Below are 15,742 nucleotides of genomic sequence, written 5' to 3' on the forward strand. Positions count from 1 at the left end.
GTTTTTTTCTCAGCAGTGTCTATTATGAATTGACAAATTTCCATTTCTTGCTATGTAATTGTGTACTTTGGGACTTTATTTCTTCCTGGTTGTGCTTCCTCTGCTGATTATTATTTTGTTTTAGAAAATAAAGAGAGAATGAACAGCAGAACTATGTGGCATTTGTTGAGCATACTTGTGTTTGCATGAATGACATTTGCATTGATATGTGTATTTCCAGAGTATGTATTTTGTGGGGTGACACAATAAGATTGTTGGCAGGTACCTGAAATTTTCAGCCACATTCAGAATTCTCACTCACATCTTATTATCAGTGGTTGTTTACAGATGATAGGATGAGTATTGCAAGCTCTGAGAAAGTTCTTGTGTTTGATAAAATGCACAAAAAATTTGGAAAAGGTGTGAGAGAGTTTGAAGCAGGCAGAAGCAATGAAACCAAAAGAGAATTTACTGTGTTCACTTAAAGCAACTGCTGGAATTTCCTTTTCTGTAATGGAAAAGCAACTGGGTAATCCAGCCTAATAAGAATGATTCCTCTTTCTCGTGTAATTGAAGCTGTTACTACCTTATTGTGCTATTTTTCATACAAATGAAGTGATTTCCTCCTCCACTTGGATAAGAATGACAATTGCATTCCTTTGGGATACCCATTTAATATAGTATCTAATTTGAGACAACTGCTGGATCCAGCAGATTTAGAAGAAGCATAAAAAGTTCTTTCCTCAGTTGTGTGCAGGCACATGCTGGCCTAATTTTCCAGAGAACAAAAATGTAAATTATTTTCATTAACTGTGATGAAATCTGTCTCATATATCTCATACTTCAAAGTATACTATTAAACATCTTTATGAAGTCAACAAACATCAGAACGAGATGCAGTGTGGTGACAGCAATAGTGTAAGGCTTAGGTTTCCTAATTTATTGTAGGCTTCTGGCATGACATAAGAAACATTATCTCAGCTTCTGGCTGTGTCTATGCTCAGTGCTGTGCTGAAGATGCACAGTCTGGTCCTGGTCACACTGGTTCACTCATGTGCGGCAATGTTTCCACATCCTGCCTCTCCTGTGCTGTGTGAATACAGCAGCACCCAGCTCCTCATGGATTTATTTCCAGCAAGATTGTGTTTTTCTTTAGAGCAGCTGAGGTGCTGCTGTGCTGCCCTGAGCTGGGCAGGACAGAGATACTTGCAGAAGAATTAGTGACCTAAACAAGCTCTGTACTTGGAGAGCACTGATGTTATGAGCTGCTGGCTATTAATTATAAGAAAACTTCACATGCAAATCACTTTAAGATTTCGCGTTTTTATAAACTCTTTTCATTTCTAGAGTTATAAAATCTTTTACTGTATTTCTGACTTAGCTGCAGTGAAAATGACTACTACATTTTTTGTCATACAAACACAACACATATGAAAACCTTTTTCAAATTATACTTAGTTTGTCACATGCTTTGCAACTTCAGCAATTTGCATTTTTTCTGGACTGTTATTGTATTATGATAAACAGGGATTATCATATATTTTCAGATAGTGTTGTCTTAACAACTTCTATTTGTAACTCTTCCATTTATTTTAATTACTAGCACAGTGTGCAACGTTTATTAATCAGCAGAGTCTTTTCAAGTTAAAATACTAAATTAGCTAACCCCATTAACACAGAATACTCCAAACAAGCAGTAATAGGAGAGGTAGTTACTGTGCAAATCGTATTATACATGTGGGTGCTCTAGGGCACAGTTAAGCATGATTACCCTCTTTTGATCCAGTATTCCTCTGCTTCTTCCAGCTAATTTCCACTGGAAATTTACAAAGTAGCGCCTTCATTTTCCATCTTAATTTTTCTAATGAAGTTCTGGTACTTTATAACACTGGGGATGCAGATAATAAGTCTGTGTATAATTAAGAAGTTCCAGAATTTGCTGCAGAAGAGATCTCTTTTACTTTCTACAGGAACTATGCTTTTTTTTTTTTAATTTTTTTTTTTAATTTTTTATTTTATTTGCCACATTACATTATCGCTGACAGGGGTTAAATAAAAATGGCCTGAGAATTTTTAGATTTACTGATGCTACAGTCAAAGTGATTGATACTTTTTCAATAAACCGTGTATTTAGTATATTACCAGAAACAATATTTGTACTAATGCACCCAAGCAGGCTTATCATGGCAAAATACTGCACTAAAGATAATGTCACTAGATATGTTAAATAAAATATTCCATCTTTATTCTTGTGTCTAACACTTTGATTTTAATATACATGCATTATAAGCTAAATAATATCTGCCCTGCTCCAGTTGTTTTGCTATGGAAAACCATTATGCTTCCTTCTTTGTTCCCAAGTGAAAATATTGGATTTGATGAAAAAATTACTTCAGGTATAATACAAATTTGAAAGCTTAAAATTAATGTCATGTTTTATTAAAGAAAAAGAAGAAAGTAAAATATTCACAGATTCCTGATAGAGAAGCATGGTTTGTTTGGAGCTAATTGTTCATGGCATTCTTCAAAGTGAGATGAATTTTAATTAAATCAAGACAACAAAGGATTTAATTGCTATTGTATAAAAACACTTTAGATAAAAATTTAACAATGTCATAGAGTTAATATTTTGATGTCATTTTTCCTACTAAATTACAAAAATGTACAGTACATACAAATGTAAAAGTTTGAAAAGCCAGGTAACAGTACTCTGTTTTATATTTCTGACTGTGCCCTGGCAGTGCAGCACGTGTGGCAGTCCAGCAGTAGATCTGGCAGTTCTTTCTCAGAAGCCTGGGTATGTTTTGAAGCTTTTCTGGGATCAGGATTACCTGCTTGCTCCGCTAGACTGCTGAGATTTTGCCTCTTGGGCAGATTCAGAGAACACACTGAGAGAACACTCTGATTTTTTGTGGCCATTTAAATTTCAATAAAAAGTCACTACCTTTGTCCTATTGGTAGGTTCCATATAGCATTGGGACACTGTTGCCCAGCAGTCAGTGATGGACCTGGGAAATTCTCATTCCTGCTTGCACTGCTGTGTTCCTCTCACACTGCCGTAGACACCAGAAACCAATTTCTGCTGCTGCTTTTGTCGTCTCTGTCAACCCAGTTTGAAAACCTTCAGCATGTAAAAGGCCTTTTCCATCTCCTATCAAAGTAGTGAGAGAGATTGCACTAAAAGAGACAGACTAAAGGGAAGAAATGGTAGGTGAGGAATGTAGGAACAAAAATCGTGGAGGGAGAGTGTAAATGTGTGAGGGGAAAAAGGTTTAGAAAGATGAACTTTATAGTAGAAGGAAGGTCCAGGACAGGATGAGAGACAAAACCATTTTTATTTTTGTTAGCAACAAATATCTGTAGTGTCTTTGAAATTTAAATACCTCTAGCAGCTGTCAGGTCCTGGTTTGGCTACTAAGTGGGGCCTTCTAAGTCTTTTTAGGCTAATTACATTGGGGTCCTGGCAGCAGTGTAGTTGGCCTTCATCACCAGTGACACAGCCAGCCTTGGTCCTCATCCTTCCCTGTTTATGTATAAGTAATACTGCCAGTTGTAGTTTCCCATTTTTGCTTCCAACCCTTTCTTCATTTTGATTGTATTCTTTGACATATTTCTCATTCAGGCTAATATTAAATAATTTTTCAATTTTCAATATATTTATTTAGGGAAAGTTCACCTTCCATTAAGTCATCTTTTGGGAAGTCTCAGCTTATACTAAATTTTTCTTATAGCCCAATAAAACATCAATACAGAATTTAATTCTTCTTTGACTGGTACTTCTGTCTCTGTCATGTTTATTGAAAACATTTAAGAATTTCTGAATTTACAATTAAATCACAAGGAAAAGCTGAAAACTAGATGTAGGAATAATGAGTGAATGTTTTGAAATCTAAACTATTGAAATCTAAACTTGTACAGTTGATAATGGTATCCTATCATGGTTTGAATTTAATGCTCTTCTTCCATCACTCTCTTCCATCACTTTCAGAGCACATACTGTCATTAATTTGGGAGAAGCTGTGTCAGGTGTATACAAAGAGGTACAGAAGATAATAACATTACTGAAGTGTTTTGCAATGCTATTACTTCTTATTATTATTTGTTGGGGAGATGTAATGACTTTGGTATTACTTCCATTAATTTGGTTACCCTACTTAACAAGAAAAATTATTGTAGTTCTTTTAATTACTTATTCATATAACGTAAATTCTCACTTACTTTAAGCAGACACTGAATTTACTGATCGTTTCTTGTTGCTAGAGAATCATCACTTTAAGGATCTGCCCCCTGACTCTGAGAGCAGAACTGTAAACAGAAGAAAAAGCTTTTACTTGATACTATTATCCCCTATTATATTTTTTTCTTTCATTTAAAAGAAAATACTCCTAGTTATGTCTCAAAGTATTACTTTCGGGGTATTTTTTTGAATCATAGTAGAATCTACATTACTCTGAGAATTTGTTTGCCAAAAAGGCAAAAATTAACTGATCCACAGTAAAATCAAAACCTCTATGTAGAATTTTTTTTTTTTTAGTAAAACAATAATAATTTACTTCTACTTTCCTCCAGATTTTTAATTCTTTTGTCTGTAATGCAGTTTAAAGACATGGCATTCATATTAAACTACGAATGCTCTGGCTCAACTAAATTCTGTGCATATATGGATGGGTAAATCCCAAAACTGCAAGTCTTGTCTTCTCAGCTATCCAATCCCCTGAGAAAACCAATTTTCTTTCATGTCTGAACAAAAGAAAAATGCATTATTAAAATGCAATTCAGAAGTGATAAAAACTGCAAGTGGAGCAGCCAGCTCACAGCACCTTCGATGCATTCTCTGGGACACTGGGGCCACATTAATTTTTGTGTGTGTGTGATGTCCATCCCATGTGCAAATTAGCATTACAAGTACCCTAATCTGTCTTGTGTGAGGGTGTCCTTTCCCATGGGTATACACATGCTACCATGGCTTTTTATTATTTAAAAGTCTGCTAACTCAGGGTTTTTCTTTCACTAACTTTACATGACATTTGTTTGTGGCACATGATAGAAGTTGATACTGCTGGAAAGATTCTAAAACTATTTCTTTTTATGAGGTGGAAAGGAAGAAAAATAATTTTAAAAAACACTCAAACAGTTTTTGATAAATCAGTTAATCAAAATAAATAGTTTTCTGCATCTGTATCAGCTGAGAGTCAAAGAAGAGTATTTTAATCCTCATTTTATAAAAACTTTGCCTAACTCTTATGGGGACTCTGGATTCTGAAAAGCTTTTGTCTAAGGAAGTGTTCTAATTAACTATGCTTCTTGTCACAGGATTTAAAATGATGTTGTCAACTTCTGAAGCATATCTTTCTAATTTTACCGAGTAATATATTTTCCTGCACTTCTAGAATTAAGAACACATGTGGATTTTTTTCAGAATACCAGAAATGATAAACTTAATTCACAGTGTTTTACTTCATAGTAAAATGTACTTGTTTGCTCTCATGACTCTCCTGGAAATTGAAATAGATGAAACTAAGATGTGTTTGTAGGGTGTCTTGCAGATCTTCTATATACAACATGTTTTTCACTTTCCTTCATACAGTTTGCTGTGGAACCTACCCAAAAAACCTGTGGTTGTCCCTGACAGTTAGGGACATCCATTTGAAAACTACTTCCAGCAGGTAGCTGGATCTTCACTGCTTGCTGGCACTATGTAAGCAGCAAGTCTATCATCTTTATCACTGAAAATGAAAGAACCTGGCTTAAAAAGATTGCTAATTAGGACAAAATTATAACTTAAGAGTGAAGTACACAGCCTGTGAATTCTGAAGAAACAATTTGTCTGTTTTGTGGTTTACGAATATGTGCAAGTTTCTGTTCTGTTAAATGAAAATAGGGTTTATTTAGCTTTGGCTATGACAAAACAAAGGATGCCTGTCTCCAGAGGTGATGTCTGCCCTCGTGCATGGGGTGTGCCTGCCGCCGGCAGCTGGCACAGGCCATACTCTCTGCCAGCGCCTGAGGTATCAGCAGGCACCTCCCAGCAAAGATCCTGCACATTCCACCAGTTGTCTGTGCAGATACACACGAAGTAATAATCTACTAATGCAAGTGAACCAAGTTAGATCCTTGTGCGCAAAGTCTTCATTTTATCCTGTTGAAACTCCTTGTCTCTTTGCTCCAAATTTAATCTGCAAAAAGCTGCAGGAGAAATTGCAGTAATCCTCTCCCAACACTGAGAGGGAACATTAAGAAGGTAGTGAAAAATATCAGGAACATATGTCCACATCATCTCCTGCAGCACTGATTTACATCAATCCTGTGGCATCTAGAGAAGAGCATAACTGATTCTAAAATATTTTGAATTTCAGATTTCTGCCATTTTCTTCATATCATAAAAATTATGAGAAGTATGAGCCATCGCTTTTTAAGTCAGGCAAATATGGCCAAGAGGCTTATGGAACTAAACATTTCAGAGAAGTATGTCCTAAGAAGTGGATAACAGACAAGGTAAGTCACTGCAAAATCAAGAATGTATTTACTTTTTTAGATTATTGTTTTATTAGAACTGAGTGAATTTCAGTATGATCCAGAGATCATGCAATCCAACAGGATTCTTTCTAGAGGGTGATCTCAAGAGGTCTCTTCCTACCTTAATGATTGTTGAGGTTTGTTTGGGGGGGCTCCCTGGGGAGTCCCCAGAGGGCCCCTTAAGCTGTGAGATCGCTGGTAGCAGCCAGCAGACAAGGAGACTTCTGAGAGTGCTAATTAGATGAGGGTTTATTGGGGGTCCCACCCCCGGGAGCAACATGGTTTGTGAGGGAGAAGGGGGGGAAGGGGGAGGGAGGAGGAGAGAGGGAGAGCCTAGGGAGAAAGAGGCCAAGAGCAGGTCTCGTCTCCCTTGCACAGTTTAACAGGGAGATTGCAAGTGGGCGCGGGTTAAGACTTGGGCCAATGGGATTACAGATACATGAGACTTCAGGGGAGAATCACAGGCTTGGAATAAACCATACATTTTGGAGGGGTGAGACAGAGCGTACCATTTAACTAAAATGCAACACCACAAACAATTGTGGAATTTTGTAAGAGATAATAAATTATTTCCTTGAGAGCAGTTTAACCCTTGCAAATATACAGCAAGTTCCATAGAAGCTTAGCTTGAGAAGGGACATTTTTAAAAGATTTTTCATCAAAACTTTAAAGTTTAAAAATGAGCTCAGAGTAAAGTTTTGGTATTTCGACATGCATTAACTGTATCTCCTTGCAAATAAAACATCAAAAGTCAAACAAAAATATTTCTGTATTTCAAAGACAAGGAGTGGAAGATATGACTGGCTGAAGTCCCACAGCATAAGTATGATATATAAAAGGGACCTAAATATCTTATTTCTGGTACTTGTCTTGTCCTGTTAAGACTTTGTTTTCCAGTTCTTAGCAGTTCTTGCTCAGGCTCAGATGATGATATCAAAAACCTAAAGATATTTATACTGTATATAATATCACACATATGTAAACTATGGGTTTAGCTAAAAAAACTCACTTGTGATCTTGGATAGATACCAGCCTAAATCTCTGGTGGTGAATAGCCGTATACATTAACCCAACATGACACAGAGCCTTCCAACCCCAATTCTACATCAATATGAAGCTTCCATTAGGAGCCTCTTACCCCAGCAGAGAGATAAGAGGAGAAAAGGGCTATTTATGACATATCTACTGCTTTAATGGGTCATTATTATCAGGAAAAAATCCAAAAAGAACCACAAAACCTCAAGCTCCTCATGCAGTTTAATGGAAAAAGGCCTATAGGCAGGCATGAGGTCATACTTTCCTAACTGTTAAATTTGATAGAACTCTGTGTCACTTTCTTATTTCTAAACTCTATGAAAACTTTGAATATATCTGTTGCAGCGTGCTTTTATACTTTGTAATACTTTGTAATAGTTGGATTTTGTACCCCCTTATTCTCCCCAGATGATGTACCCCTTTTTGTACCCCCTTCCTCTACCTGTGTAACCATTCTCCTGTGTTGAGATCATCCCCCAAATCCCCGCCCTGGCTCTCTGTCAGTCACTCAGCATCCCATCCCTTCTATCTAGATCTTTCGGTCAAAGCTGTCGAGTGATTAGCCCGAAGCCAGGGGTCAGCCCTCCAAGGATGATGTTATACGCTATCCCAAATGTCCATCCCCTAAGGCTGTATCCCTGGAGGGTCTTTATTGGTCAGCAAATGTATCTACCCTCGGTTTCCTCCCCCCCTTTAAATGTAACCTCGAGACTCCTTTGTCTTACTCTGAGCACGGCGCCCCCTGAGGAGTGGGGCTCCCTGGGGAGCTCCGAATAAACCTTGGATTGGCCCCCTGTTCAGAGTCGGCCTTTTACCCTCCACTGATGTCTCCAGTGTCTCTTCTGCTGCAAAGGCGACTAGCCTAGCTGCCCTCAGTACCCTCGGGGCACCAGAGAGTGTCCCCCCGTTGTCGGTCACTTTGGGGCTGCCCCCCCTCTGTTTGCCGACCCGGGGCTGGCCGGGGTTCACTGGGAGGCACCCAGAGAGACGGAGACATATATCAATGCAATGAAAAAAATTATCTGTTCTAATGAATCACACGACTGATGGACATGTTAAAAAATTCTAGAAAACAAAAAGGATTTTTGCTTAATAGCTTGTCTGCTGAACATAACCCTCTTTTGAGTTTACCACAAGGTTATATCTCCGTGGATGCAACCTCTATTACAACCTGAATAACTGATAACACTGCCATGATCTCTGTCCAGTTTCTGACAATCTTATGGTAAACAAGTTTCTTGTGTTGTTGCTGGTAAGGCTGTGTAAGTTCTTTCAAGGACTCAAGTCAGTGGTCAGTTGATCAGTGACCTGTCTGAGCTGCTGAGGTATTATTTAATGGTAGTTGATATTAGATGGCTTTTTTTAAATATTAAATACAAAAAGTTTCTTTGTGTGTGTGTGTGTGTGTCTGCATGAGCATGTCCTAGTTGTATTTTCCAGAGGTTTTCTTGTGTTTATTACTATGCAATTTAATTCAAGTCGCAAAAAGATTAGTATGTAAATTATATAATTACTTTAGAAGCAAAATGAACAACAATGAAAAATATTACCTTGTTACATTTCTTCTGGAAAATGAAAGGATGTTAGCATAGACTACCTCTAATCATAATAATTATCATATCTGTGTGAGGAAAAGTTAGTAGTTCTTTTTTCATCTAGTTATCATCTGAAAATTTTTATCTCACTCCGTTTACATTTCAAAGAATCTTGAGTTAAGGGAAAAAGTGTTCTCTTCTAATTCTTCATTGTAAATAAACAAGGAATGAAAATACTATACTTTTAGTGAAACTGAATCTAGTTAGTTTACTCAGTAAATCAGTATAAAACATAAAACTGCTTCCATATTTTAAGTTACACCTTCTATCTAAATACATTGGAATGCCTTTGATAGAATTAATGTAAGAAGTTTCAATATAAAAAACTTGCTAGTCACAAGGAATTTAGTCTACAATGATAGATTCCAGTGTAGATGGACAGCCAAGGGATCAAATACACTAACTATAGTCTTTTAGCTGTCAAAACACTCACATATGTTCATATTTGCTGAGGCAGAAATAATGGCTTACAGTCTTTAATCGGTATTGGAATTAGTTTGCATATGCATTTTAGAAAACTGACTTCAATGACAGCATTTAATGTTTTCTTATTTGTAAAATTCAGGAACTGATAGTTTAAGATGTTCCATTCTGATAGATTCTTCCCTCTGATGCCTTATTATAGGTGAATTACAGTGCAACTGAATCACAGTTTCATTATTTGCACAGGCATTTTGGCCTGAAACAAGATTTTATTATCTACAAAGCATAAAAATACCCAGGACTGCAAAGAATTAATTTAGAGAACCTAAGCATATTGCACAGAACATAAAGTTGACCTTTACCGTCTACAGCTTTTGGAATGGAGTGGGATGTGGAACACATTGTAGATTTAATGTGGCACAACACTGTCTGCAGAAACTTGGGTGGGACTGTGACTGTCTGCCCATTGCACCCGATGATTGAATCTGCTGTCACCAGCATCCTGATAATAATGAACATTCAGCTTAATGACCGTGATTATGATTATCATAATTGATGTGCAAGTGCAATGTGTGGGGATCATTACAGCTGAACTGTACAGCAGAGAAACATGCCTTAGTTATAGATAATTTTACTTTTATGCATTGATTGGGATAAAATACACCTTTCAAGTTCAACAGGCCAGCTTTATATAATTTTAGTAAGATTTCTACATGTATGAATTGATGTTTATGAGCTTCCTGCAAAACATTGATTGTAGCTGTTTGTTTTGAATTGTTTCATTCCATTAATAATGGGAAATAATTAAATAATTAGATGTTGTCTAGTGGAAATCACTTATAGAATATTGCCAGCATTAATGAAATATCAACTTCAGATGATTCTGATTATCATGGCCTTGCCTGGGCTAGGAAACATAGCTCTTGTAATTCACCACCAACACAATTCTACTTCTGGTAGAGCAATGGAAGCAGGGGTGTAGTCAACACTGGCATTTTCACACTGTATTGTGCAGCCATTAGAGCAAGCAATAATTTTTCCATGTATAAATTGTATCAACTTCCATCTTTGTCACCAGAGGCAGAGAATTACAGCTCAGATTCAGCCAGGGTAGGTAAAGGCACAATCAACAGCTTCAGTCAATTTTGTTGAACAGTGATTGCCTTCAACTGTGATTGCATGAAGTTGCAGAAGTATTTAATTAAATCATGACACATATAACAGATAAAAATAAGTATGAGTATATATTCCAAGCCAGAATTTATACAAAGAATGTTACAACATAAATAAATGAAAAGTATAGTTTCATTGCTTTACACTAGGTATAAATTTGGCTCTTCGTCCAAGAAGTGACAGATTTTCAATCTGGATTAATAGAGAAAACAGAAAAATTCTTGTAGTGGGAGAAAGAGATTTTGTCTGTTTGAAAATTAGTTTTATCTCTTGTAAGACATAAATGCCAACACATAAAACAGTCATGTCTAGTGGATGATGTCATTATGAGATAGAATTTTTGATACACTATTTCTGCTTTCCCATCCCTGTCTATACTGAAATGTACTTAAATTTCACCTTAACTCCATTTTTCTAACCTTGAAGTGATTTGACTTGAGATCATAAGTGTGATCTGTGTGAAGTTTTAAATTCTTTCTTGCTCAGACTGTGACTTCATTTCTATCAAAGGAATTTGCTTGTTTTCATTTTAATTAGAAAAAAAGATTATCCAAGAACATTTTCTAGTATGGTGTGATACTGGCTAATGAATGTACATCTGAACTGTCAGTTTTATTACCTTTTAAAACTTTAAAGGCCATATTTACCGGTGTGTTTTGTGACAGAAGTTACTAATGTACATGAGAAGTGCTAGCACATTTTTGGAATATCAGATTCCTAGCTCCCCAACCAACCTCAGTGTCTTTTCCTAGGCAATACAGATCTCACACAATGTGGCAGGCAGAAGGGAATTATTAGATGGGCTGTAAGAGTTTGCTTGTTCCAGTCCTGGTTTCCTCATGAGCCATGGCAGGGATAATAAGGGTCGTTGCCAAAATGGAATGCACTGCAGTGACCCCCAAGCCATGACATGGCTCCTGTATGGTTATTACTGCTGGCATAACTTGATGTATCTATTCAGATGCTCCAAGTGGACTCTTAGTTTGAGTTAGCAACTATCTGCTTCCAACAAAACACTGCTTTCTCTCACTTTTTTTTTTTTTGGTATCCTGAGTTCTGAACCAAAATAAATCATTTAAATACAAGGATCTGGTCCTATAATAATATATACTGTACTGTTCATGAAAAGTCTGTCTGTTCTATCCTGTAACATATATTTTATGCTCTCAGAAGAATCACTTGGAGTCAGAATGCTGCTATAAATAGTGATTACCTTCCTCCACATAGGCTGATTCCCTCAACAGCATTATTCTTTAGAGCTGTGAGCTCCATGGAGCTCAGGTGTCTGGCTCCCTGATTAGATAGTACTAAAAAAGAGCAGTGTTGCACAATTTAATACCACAGAAGAACTTAATAGGCAGGTGGTCTCTGAAACTGGGTAACAAAAAGTGTCTTAAAGTAACTTTTGCAACTTCTACTTCTGATTGCTTTCTCTTTTTCTTTTTTCTTTTTTGGCAAATGTCATAATGTACTGTTGAGAAGAAAAGGTATTGAGGAAAGCAGGAGTGTGCCATGTCTAAAAATGGGAACACCAGAAATTGCCTCTCATGCACAGGACTAGAATGAAGTCTCTCTTATTATAAGATGCACCCATTTCATTTTCCAGGAAAGCAAATGACAATTCCTACTTCTGACAGTTTTCATAATGATCTTTCCAGGTTCCTTGTGATTGTGACTTATTTACAGAATTACACTTTGTTATGAAGATCACTTTCAGTGCTCTTACTGGAAAGGTTCTGAGTTGTAGATTGTTTCCTTTGAGAAATCCTTAAGGTCACCACTGTTGGGTTGCTTTTGGAAAATGCAATTCTTGATATACAATTATTAATTATTATTAATTATCACTGAGCTTTCAAATTATTTTCTTGGTTGTAGAAAGATGGTAAACACTGTGAAACAAATCAAATATGCAAAATGTACCCTTGGCTAATGTTCAACTAAATGCAGAGAAGAATCTGTGCATAACTGGAAGGCTGAAAAAACTTTCTAGTGGTTACTGATGAGTCACAGGGTCTGATTTTGAAGTAATGTTACAAAGTAGTATCTGAGAAGAGTCAAACCATTCAGTTATTTACGTAAGATATACTGTCACCTCTAGTCTAATCAAATCCATGCTAGTGGTTATTTGTAAGGGTTTGTGGGCAACTAGTTGAGTATTTTATAAAACTTGATTTTCAGTTCTGTAATTTCTCAGTGGGAAAATGCAGTCCCTTGATGATGATCCAAGGCTTTGAAGAATAAATTGATTCGAAGGGGAAAATTAGATGGCACTTATTGTACTGTCTAACTAGCAATCCTCTGTCATTTGTCTGTTGGATGATAAATGTATTGCTTTGCCTACCTTCCTCATTTAATAATGTAACTTGCATCTTAGTGGTATAAAAGAAAATCTTGCTTTTTTAGTAAGAGTTAACTTTAACGAGTATTTCTGTGAGTGAGATGTATGTATGATTAAGCTTTCTGAATAATTCCCATTGTACACATTGCTTAAACATTTTAAAGCCTCTTATTTAATCAGAAACACTTTAGAAATAGAGTATCTTGCCCAATTCCTTCAATATGTGCTTAGTGTGCATTACAGTAATTTGTGGAACAGCTTTAAAATTGCAAAACAATCAGCTAATCTAGAAACAGTAGATGCTGGAGTTAGACCTAATTTGTTTATATTGGTTTTAGGCGTTGACTATTTGGATATGATTTTGTTTGTTGGAAATCAAAATCCATACACTAAACTGGGAAATCCATGGCCTCGCCTTTTCATATCAGTTTTGGATAGACTGTTCAGTATTCTTGGAATTAAGTAGATTTTTTTTATGTGTATGCCAAACATAATGTATTTCAACTCAATTCAATTTGCCAAAGTATTGAATTAAAAAGGCTGTATTTTGAAGTTACTTAAAATTCTTTATGGAACTTATCTGCAAAAGCAAGCTACTTATTATTTGATAATACTCACTGAGACCTTGTTTGTGCTTGTTAAATAGAGTTGAAATTAAAGTAACCAAAAGCTTTTCACAATCCTCTGAGAATTATGTGGGCCATACAACTGTTGAAAACTGCAGGTTTGAGAGCTGGTCCTCAGCCCTAGCGTAACTGAGATATATCCATGGACCTGGGCAAATTAGCATGAGATAAGGATCCGACCCATAATTATTATAATCAATATGTAAATTCATGCCATTCAGACAGAATGTTCTAGGAAAAATGGTGTTACCTATTTTCTCAGAAAAGTAGACTTGTAAAATCTCATCTTTAAATGTACATTGCTGGTGAGTTTGAAAAATTGAGGTCTGTGAGACACATATTTTGATGACTTTCTTGCAACAGGTTCACATAAGACTGCAGACTGTTGCATCTTGAAATGATGTCTGAATTAGAGATTTTGCTACACTGACTCATTATGATTGTATAGTTTTATAATTTAAATGCCAATAACACCTACAGATGTTCTAAGACATTATGCCAGGTGTGAGCCCAGGTTGAAAGAAAGTCTGTAAGTTTGTGGGTTTTTTGTTTGTTTTGATGCTCTCTCCAGAGAACAAAAGTGCATTATTCTCAGAGCAGTAGGACTTCAGTGCATAAAAATGGATTTTAGAGTAACCTGCATTCCTTGAATAGGAAAAACCACAGTAAAAGCTTTGTGCAGTTATGTTGGAATGAATGATACATGGAAAGTAGTACAGACTGCTTGTTGTCTTAATGGTTTGATGTAAGATTCTACTGCTTCTTTCTTCAAAATTTATATTATGAATAAATTCTGGACTAATTTGCCTTATTTTAAATCATGGTATGATATCAACTTTGGAATACACTTTCGTGTTTATTCATGTAATGCAATGAAGAGCTGGTTTCAACATGCCCTTTACAAACTCAGGTTAAAAGGATGTTCCACCATGATAAACTGCATTCTTTATTCTCTTAAAGTTTTTGTTGATAATACTTGTAGGGAAAGTGAAAGGCATATCCACATGAGGAGTGTTTTTATGAGTAGGTGATTTGCCATGTGTTAATGTTCTAGAATGAAAGTTGTGGAATTATTCAGGACTAACCTTTGCACTTCAAATTCATACTTCACTTCCATATAAACAACGTTACAAGCTTTGATGAGTTAATGTATAGAGGTAACCACACCTGAGGTAGAGGGGTAGGCTACAAAGGCTGAAGCACACAGTACCAGTTTCACAACTGTATTGGTTTTGTTTCTCATAATGAGATTATTTGAGAAGGAATTTACATTTTGATTGCAATAGTAGAAAGTAATAATATTCCTGGCTAGCAGCTTTGAGACATGTCAGGATTTCTCACCTGTAGTCATGTGGAGGAATGGCAGCATGTGTGATAAGTGCTTGTCATTGCCAACCAAACATCCCGCTCTTTTAAAAATAATTTGTTAGGTATGAGAGTCTTAAACTTAGGGGGGAAAAAAGGAAAAAGAGAAACAATAAAAGACATTGCATATTAACAGGCTTTGTGCACTAATGCAAAGCTGCTTGATTGAGCAGTATAGTGTCAACCATGTCTTTCTTCTAATGCTAAAAGTAATGCACATAGACAGAGTGACAATCAGAGTACAGCCTTCCATCAGCTGTAATTAATCTTTTAGTTAACAAAGACTAGAAAAGCTTCTCATCAGCCTCTTCTGAAGTCTGAGGCACCCTGTTTTTTGATGTTTGCATTCTGAGTAAAATTGTCCCCACCAGTTCTAACAAATTGAAACACTAGGCTAATTATGGCAGCTAATGAAGTGTGTGGAATGGTCACAGCTTGTCGTGAAACTGTTCCTTCAGCTCAGATTAGAGTTTCATCAATCACTTTTTTTAACTGATCCAGAATTGCTTCTGCCCAGTGCTTGGCATTTTTAATGCTGTTTCTGTAATTGGTTTTTTCCCCAAAGCTTAGGCTATTTTTTGAAATATTACATTCTCGGGACAGGACTTACAAACTCCAGTTTATAAAAAAACATTTCATTATTGCCTCTATCACCTGATCAAGTGCTAGAAAGCTAATAAAAGAAGCAGAAA

General features: G+C 36.3%; 1 protein-coding gene across 1 annotated transcript in view; it reads left to right on the plus strand.

The window, feature by feature from the left end:
• The window catches only part of SPATA17 (spermatogenesis associated 17), an 85,556-nt gene that overhangs the window by 59,278 nt on the left and 10,536 nt on the right, over nucleotides 1-15,742 (plus strand). The window contains exon 9 of the mRNA XM_041426721.1: nucleotides 6,336-6,474. Coding sequence (XP_041282655.1) covers nucleotides 6,336-6,474 — 139 coding nt within the window. The remainder of the gene's footprint in view (nucleotides 1-6,335; nucleotides 6,475-15,742) is intronic.

Source organism: Onychostruthus taczanowskii, unplaced genomic scaffold (assembly GCF_017590055.1).
Source record: "Onychostruthus taczanowskii isolate IOZ18803 unplaced genomic scaffold, ASM1759005v1 scaffold93, whole genome shotgun sequence".
Taxonomy (NCBI): Eukaryota; Metazoa; Chordata; class Aves; order Passeriformes; family Passeridae; genus Onychostruthus; species Onychostruthus taczanowskii.